This window comes from Ananas comosus, linkage group 12 (assembly GCF_001540865.1).
Source record: "Ananas comosus cultivar F153 linkage group 12, ASM154086v1, whole genome shotgun sequence".
Classification (NCBI taxonomy): domain Eukaryota; kingdom Viridiplantae; phylum Streptophyta; class Magnoliopsida; order Poales; family Bromeliaceae; genus Ananas; species Ananas comosus.
Window position 1 is genome coordinate 5,060,808 of NC_033632.1, and position 9,040 is coordinate 5,069,847.

General features: G+C 34.8%; 1 protein-coding gene across 1 annotated transcript; it reads left to right on the forward strand.

The window, feature by feature from the left end:
- Nucleotides 6,103-7,092, forward strand: LOC109718498 (dehydration-responsive element-binding protein 2E). Its single transcript, XM_020244751.1, has one exon. It carries the CDS (start codon nucleotides 6,103-6,105, stop codon nucleotides 7,090-7,092), a length of 990 nt encoding a protein of 329 aa, XP_020100340.1.

Consider the following 9,040-nt stretch of genomic DNA (forward strand, 5'->3'; position numbering starts at 1 on the left):
CAAAATAAAAGTTGCAGGTGATACCAAACAAAATCAGTAGGCCAACCGCATAATTTGAATTTTATTTTAGGAGGGCTAATTTTAATTTCTATTAAATTGAGAAAAAATTATATATATAGTAAAATATTAGAAATGTATGGAGACCCTCTCAACTATAGCCAGTTTGAAATAGCCTCCTGATTTATAATTTTTTTTATTGAGATTAATTTTTTTGGAGCTTGTAGCAAATAAAACTAAATTAATTAACTGCTGATGACTAATTAAGTATTCCATTTTTTTAAAAAAAAGTTAATTAACAAGTCATAAAACCAAATTAAAAATTTTGAAGGTTAAAGAGGTATCAATTTTAAAAAAAAAAGGTAAACTTCAAATACCACCCCTGTCGCCATTTTCTCGCTTTAGTACCATGTGATTTAAAATATATCAATGAAGTACTCTGTGGTTTCTTTTTTTTTTTTTTTTTTTTTTTTTCGTCAGCTCCTTCATTAACATTTTACTAAATTATATACAAAGACTTCCATACCCTCACCGAGGTATTCACCTAGTAATTTTTATTTTTAACTTTATCACTGATTTAATAAAAAAAAAAAGGGAGGAAATAATAAAAAGAGAAAAACAAAACCACAGGATACAAAAGTGATATATTTTAAACCACATGGCACAAAGTAAAAAATGCGAAACCATAAGGGTGTTTTTTTTTTTTTTTTTTTTTTTTTTTTTTTTTTGTTTTGTCAAAATGACATATAGTTGAGGAGGTAGCTTACATTTTTACCATGTAAAAATCATCATACTTTACTGGAAAGAAAGGATGATTATGAAGCTTCCTAAAACATAAACAACTTTAGTAGAGAATAGAGATGAGATGTGTTTTTGCTCAAAACCCCTATATAATTGGTTTTTTTATAAAAACCTAAAAAGAAAAAAGCGAAGTTCTTCTTTGTAATTTTTAAGAAGCAAGGGGGTCATGGCTCCTGTAGGTCTTTTATTCACACATTATCAATAACTAGTGTAGTTATCCGCACGATGCAGCGGACAAATATTATCGAAGCGACTTTTTTATTATTGTTGATCATCAATGATAGTTTGAAATTGTACATATATTAAAAACAAAAAACAGTGAGGAAATGAAGAAAGAAAAAAAAGAAAAAGAAAAAAAGAGAGGCGTAAAATAAAGGAATGACAAAATAATTTAAATAAAATTATTAGCCAAATTAATAATTCAATTAATTTAAATAAAATTAGCCATGTATGTTATAAAATTTTCATATATAAACTTTAATATGATTTAAATTGTATTTGTTGAATTAGATTTTAATTGTATAATAGAAAATTTTTTAAAATTATTCAGTGTATATATAAAATTGTAAATTGGAGTAAGCAATTATTTATAACATACATGCAAATCCTTTAAAAAAACATCTCATTCTATAAACAAATCCTATAAAAAAAAATATTTTCTATCTGCTTATTGTTTAACAATTTTACATACATTTAAATAAGGGTTATTTGCATACACATCCCTCCAAACATAATAAATTGCGGATATATCCCTGCAAATTGGAAACTCCATAAGTTATCCCTACAAAAGTCCTAAGTTATGCAGATATGTCCCTACCGTCCAGATCTGTTAGAAAATTTTTGTTAACTACGGTTAAAATACTTAACCATGGTTAATTATAGTGTGAATTGACGTATTTACCCTTCTTCCTCTTCTTCCTCTTCCTTCTACTTCGTCGCCGGCGAGGAGATATGGCGGCGACGGTGGAGAACCCTCTTCCTCTTCTCCCTTTTTCTCCCTTTTTTCTTCTTCCTTCTTCCTTCTTCCTCTTCCCTCTTTTTCGTCACCGGCGAGGGAGAAGAATCTCGTCAGGGTCGGTCTCAGAGGAAAGGCGGGCGAGTTTCTGGACGAGAAGCTCGAGGGCGTTGTTGTCGACGAGGGCGGCGACGAGGGCGTGTGCGGGGTCGTCGTGGTCACCGAGGACGTCGGCGTCGGTGAGGTCGGTGAGGAGGGAGATGACGTCGCCGGCGATGTCGGCGATGTCGTGGTCGAGGAGGCCGACGAGGGAGGGGACGGCGTTGAGGGCGACGAGCTCCGGGTAGAGCTCCGGTGCTCGGCGTTCTTCCCTCTTCTTCGTCGCCGGCGAACCTGACCCCGCGCCGCCGCCGCCGTCGTCTGCTTCGACGGTCCGAAAAGGAAAAGAAAGAGAAGGGGAAGAGGAAAACTTTTGGAGGGATATATTTGTGAGGATAAAATGGTCATTTCACGACTTCGCTGTTAAAAAACAAACAGCTCACTAACAGATGTTAACTGCAGGGACATATCTGCATAAATTGGGACTTTTGCAGGGACAACTTATGGAGTTTCGATTTTGCAGGGATATATCCGCAATTGGCTATGTTTGCAGGGAGCTGTATGCATTTGACCCTTTAAATAACTATAAAAGAAATTGAAAAAAGCTAATAGATAGGGTAGTTTTAAAAAAAAAATATTAAAGAAAAAGTAAAATACAAAAAATTCCTGATTACTTGATTATCACCATATATATATATACTATCAATAATAAGTTGATTATATATCCATACTATCAATAGTAAGTTGATTATATATCCATATACTCTCTTCCACTTCTGTCGTTGTTACCGCCGCCGCCGCATCCAAGATCTTCATCTTCTACCACCACTGCCATCCCCACCAAATACACGACGGGATCTACGGATTCTATGGACTTGACGCGATACGACAGTGATGAAAGCAAGCGACTTTTACGGGAGAGGGAGAGGATGAAAGAGATTTAGCAAGAGTTGAAGAACGAAGAGATTAATGGAAACATTGGGGGAAGAAAAAATTAATTATTAATTAAATACAATAATAAAGAGAGAGAAGTGGGGTTATTGGAAGGTAAAGAGGTGAGCGTTAAAGAAGAGAAGAAGAGTTAGAACTTTTGGGAGAAAAAATTAATTTTGAATTAATTACAATAATAATAAAAAGACAGAAGGTGATGCTATTGGAAGGTAAAGAGTTAGACGTTAAAGAAGATGAGAAAGAAATAATTAAATTATTTAAAAAAATGAAAAAATGAGAGCTTGCCATATCATCATTTGATATTGGGAATTCATATAAGAGTATAGATAATAATAATAATACTATATCATTGTCACATCAAAGTTTTATGACTACTTAATTAACTAAATGGGAAAACTTCAAAAACCTCCCCTGTGGTTTCGTAGTTTCTCACTTTGCCCCCCCTGTGGTTTAAAATGTATCAATTTGGCCCCCCGTGGTTTCTTTTTTCTCTTTTTCTTATTAATTTTATTATTATTTTTTAAATCAGTGATAAAGTTAAAATTAAAGGGTACTAAAATGAATATTTGATAAATCTAGATGGGTATCTGAAGTTTTTTGTATATAATTTAATAAAATATTAACGAAAAAGTTACCGAAAAGATAAAAACGAAACCACAGGGGAGCAATTTGATACATTTTAAACCACAGGGGGGCAAAATGAGAAACTACGAAACCACAGTAGGGTTTTTGAAGTTTTCCCCTAACTAAATTGCATTGTTGGACATAACTGCAACAGCTAGAAAGTTAAGCCAAAAATTATAAGAAATTAAAGTGAGGCCACTAAAATGTACGAGACTCATAGTTTGAGGACCAATAGCGCAATTTAGCCTACACACGAGCAATTTTATTTGCACATCCAAAAATAAGGTGTAAGATTTGCACCCATTTTAAGTTGTTGAGTTAGCATTTTTCTTTTCCAAATAAAAGTTGCTAAATAATTATGATTTCCTTTGATCAAACAATTCAATCTTTACATATTTTGAGTTTTGTATCCAGTTTTTAACTTGTTAAATTTAAGTATGATTTTTCTAGCACAAAATTTAGACCCATTATTTGCTTGAATTTAATTAATTGTTGCCACCACATAAATTGTGCAAAATATGCTAATCAAACTTATAAAAATAAATTAATAATTAATCTAAATCCTTAAATAGAAGAGTCGGTAAATGATTCAGATCAAATGAATTAAATTTTGGGTAAATTTCAAATACCACCCCTGTGGTTTCACACTTTCTCACTTTAGTACCCTGTGGTTTAAAGTGTATCAATTTAATACCTTATGATTTCATTTTTCTCTTTTCATCGTCTCCTCCGTTAACATTTCTTTAAATTATATACAAAAAATTTTAGATACCCCACCTAAATTTATCGAATAGTTACTTTAGTATCCTTTAGTTTTAACTTTGTCACTGATTTAACGAAAAAAATTAGTAGAGAAAATAAAAAAAAAAATCATGAGTTATTAAATTGATATACTTTAAACCACATAATATTAAAATAAAAAAATACAAAACTACAGGGAACGATATTTGAAGTTTTTCTTTAAATGTTTACATAGGGCAAATGGTTAGATAGCAAAGTTAAACTTTTAAAATTAGACATACGTCAAATCAAGTGGGGATATAATTTAAGTTTCATATATTTTTACCCAACTAATTAAAGAACCTATATATGTACATAATACCTATTAAATAAAAGAAAAAAAATTAATATGTTGAGAGTTTATGTATTAATAGCCTCACAACGAATAATTAATAAAAATAATTAAGTGTCACTATATAAAAAATAATTAAGTGTCACTATATATGTCATATTTTTTTTACTTTCGTAAATAAATTTTGTGAATATAACGGATTCGCGGAGAGGAGTCGAAAGTGACTCCATGGGTTTGGATTGGGCCAAAACTCCCACTTTAATGATAATAAAATTTCCTAAGTTAATTAACTTTGATTTAATGATAGTTTCCTAAGTTAATTAACTTTGATATGGCCTATAGAGAGGTAAAGGGGTCTCTGTACATTTTTATCAAGCTCATTTGAACACTCTGATACACAATGCTTTAAAAATCGAATCGAATGGCGGCCAAAATATTACTGAATCAAGGATCACTGGTTAAACCGATGACTTTAACATAACGTCACAAGTATTTAGTTATATTTTGTGATTTTATTATAAAAATATATATATAAGTATTTCTAATATCCCAATTGATTGTAAAATAACTTATCTATAGATTAAATTAAGTGAATTTAATTTTTATGTTTTACTTTTTAAGAGAGTAATCTGTGCTAATTGAAAAGCAAAATCAGCTAAGTTAATTTTAAGTCGTCGGATTTTAATATAACTAGATCAGAAAAATCCAGCCGATTTATTTAAGCTAGGACCGGTTCACTGGATCGATATATAGTTGAATTGTCGGTTCTAACAATTTGAAACAATTTCTTGACTTATTCGATTTTAAAGGACTGAATCGAATCATTTTATAGACTAGATTACGGTTAGACTCATCGAATCTGCAGATTCTACACAAGTTTTTAAATCATTGACAATATAATTACAAAATTCTCTTCATACATAAAAAATGCACACATTTGAAGCACAAATCACCTACGTGTATAGAGTTCGGCTGGGATACTATCGATAGCATGAAACGTTTGGTGCTATCAAATTTTTCGTCGTTAGATTTAATCCTTTGACTATTTTTATCTGTTAGATTATACTATTAAACTAATATAAGACTCATTCAACCCTAATGAGCCCATATTATGTTAACCGTATATTTTCTTATCAAAAAATCAAAAATCTAATAGCATTAATAACTTAATATTATTGATAGTATTCTGGCCGGACTATATACATATACAAGCCCTCGAATCAAATTAAGAATTGAGAATTTCCGACCTCGGGATGCCTAACGGTCACATGCGTTCAAAGAGCAAAAGAGCAAAACCCCAACCGTGATCACATTTAAACCACACTCGACACCACTCCACCCCCTCACACTTCATATCCCGCGCCCTCCCCACCCTCAACACAACACAACACAACACAGCACAACACATACATGCACACACTCTCACTCACTTAAAACTCCCATGCACACACATTCCCCTCCCCTCCCCCTACTACTTACTCCTTCCTCCTCTTCCTCCTCCAAAAATCGATAATATATAAATACCAATTAATCAGCAATGGATAATGGCAACAGCAGCAGCAACAACAACAACAATAGTAATAGTAGCAGCAGCAGCAATTCGATGTTGCGGAAGCTGTCGACGGGGGTGGTCGGGGCGCTGCACCGGCCGTGGAAGAAGGGGCCGGCGCGGGGGAAGGGCGGGCCGCAGAACGCGGCGTGCGAGTACCGCGGGGTGCGGCAGCGGACATGGGGGAAGTGGGTGGCGGAGATCCGGGAGCCGCGCAAGCGCACGCGCATCTGGCTCGGGTCCTTCGCCACCGCCGAGGAGGCCGCGCTCGCCTACGACGAGGCCGCGCGCCGCCTCTACGGCCCCGACGCCTTCCTCAACCTCCCCCACCTCCGTGCCGCCCACCCTGCCGACTTCGCCCCCCGCCCCGCCCAGCGCTTCCGCTTCTTCCCCAACTCCCGGAGCTGCGCCGCCCTCGTCCCGCCCTGCGGCCTCCTCAACCTCAACGCGCAGCACAACGTCAACACCATCTACCAGAAGCTCCAGGAGCTCAAGAACAACCCCAACAGCTCTCCCATCCATCCCCCTCCTCCTCTTCCTCCTCCTATTACCGCCGCTACCGCAGTTACCGCCGCCACCGCTGCTGCTGCTGCTGCTACTACAACGAGCCTCTCTGCTTCTTCTAACTTCACACCGCCGTCGAACAACGACGGCGACGACGCGCAAATTGCGAGTGGCGGCGAGGGAGAGAGGCCGCAGATCGATCTCCGGGAGTTTCTGCAGCAGCTGGGCGTGATCGGGGCGGAGGGCGAGGAGAGAGCTGGACTGAGCAGCGGCACGGCGCAGCCGTCGGGGACGGCAGTAGAGAGCGGCGGCGGCAGCGGCGGCATGGATTCGGAGATGGCGTTGGGCGGTGCGGATGTTGCTGATGAAGAGAGCGGCGGGTTTAATTGGGACGCTCTGGAGGAGATGCGAGCTTTGGAGGATTTGTATCATGATCACCCGGCCGTTCTTATGCGTGAGGAGAGCGGCCACGAGATGTTGCAGGTTGATGACATGCATGAGGAGCTCAGCTTGCTGCCCATCTCCATTTGGGATCTTTGATAATAATATAAAAAAATTGAGGAATTTTATTTGTACTGTCTCATAAGAGTATAGATCTTACACTCTATTTCATGATTCAGAAATACTCAAATATTTTTTAGTAAAAATAAAAAAAAGCTAATATGATAAGCAGAGAATTAATAGTTTTTTGGATGGAGTAGATGTAAGATATACATTTTAGTTTGGGGGTGTACCGATAGTATTGCCTATATAATTTTTGTGGGAATTTTTAGACTTGCAATCAAATTTCATGATACAATTTAATTGCTTGCTGAATTTTAACATCTTATCATTTCTTTCTCGTCAATCATAATATTAGTACAATCACTGTGGTATCAATAAATATATACCATTTGATGGAATAATATACACGGTGGAACTTAATTGCAATAATCAATTATTTTTTTTTTTTTTTTTTTTTTTTTTTTTACCGACCGTCCGTAGCGCAAGTGGCAAAACGACTTGGTGGTTGGTATCTGAGACCCAAGTTCGAATCCTTGATAATTCATGTTTTCTAGCCAAGTTTATTTCTAAATAAAATAAACGAATCTGGTAGCATGCTATCTTTCTCTCTAAAAAAAAAAAACAATCTATAAATTTTTAAGTAAAAATCAAAGTTTGGAACCAAAGTATCTGGCGCCTAACATGCTCTATCGAAATGGATAAACAGCCAATTTTTTTTTTAAATGGAATCAATTAATAAGGTTAATTTTCTGATACTCTTCCATCTACCCCTAATTTCATAGATAACCCTTAAAAATTTTCAAAATAAATGAAGGCCCTTTAATTTTATGAAACTATCTAAATTATCTTTACTATTTAACTCTATTTAAAATTTGGCAGTTTGCCCATTTCGCGATGGAGCATGTTGGAGTCGAAAGGGTTTAAGGTTTTAGAATTGAAAGGGTTTAGGATTTTCCAGTTTTAGGGTTTAATGTTTTTAGAGTTTCAAGATTTTAGGGGTTTTAGGATATTTAGGGTTCTAGGGTTTAGGATATTTACAATTTTATTTTTTTTTTAACTGTTTAGGTTTTAGGGTTTAGTAGCACGGGCATGAAAATTTAATTAGTGAGTGCGCATAAAATAATTTCTTATTCTTTCATGGTAGCCAAAATATTAATGATTATTAACTAAAAGAGGCAAAATAATCATGTTATGTTTTAAGTCAAGTAAAATTTTTTATTAATATGTATTAACTAAAAATTTTTTGACTTTCTTATTTACCACTCATAAAAAACTAATATTAAAAACACCTTTTTAGTCTTTCATAGATATTACTAGAGAGTTAAATTTTGTTATTGATTAAAAGAGGCAAAATAATCGTGTTATGTTTTAACTCAAGTAAAATTTTTTATTAATATGTATTAACTAAAAATTTTTGACTTTCTTATTTACCACTCATAGAAAACTAATATTAAAAACACCTTTTTAGTCTTTCATAGATACCCGTAAAAAGTTAAATTACGTTATTGAACGGTTAATAACAACCGTTATTTCTGTGAAATCATAATTTTGTCCTTTCAAATATACTCTTCTACGGTGGCGAATTTTTTTTTATTTGCCTTTACGTTAAGGGCAAAAAGTGTATTACCCTTAAGTTAGAAATAAAATAGGTATTTTTTATTATTTTTTAACTATAGTTGAAATTTAACTAAAGTTTAACCTGAGATGATTTAATGGACACTAATAGAAGGGTTTTTTTTTTTTTTTTTTTTTTTTTTTTTTTTTGCTTGTTTAATTGTGCTACTTTCTGTTTTTTTATTTTTAATTAAGTAGCACACTATCCGCTTCGTTTATTTCATTTAGAAATAAACTTAGCTAGAAATGTGAATCAACTAGAATTCGAATTGGGTACCAACCACAAAGCCCTTTGCCACTTGCTCTAGGGACAGTCGGTGGGGTATTTTTGAATAGCAGAAAAATATATGAGAGAAATATTTGAAAAAAA

Coding starts and splice junctions, on each gene's coding strand:
- LOC109718498 (XM_020244751.1), top strand. CDS start 6,103: ATGTTGCGGAAGCTGTCGACGGGGGTGGTCGGGGCGCTGCACCGGCCG.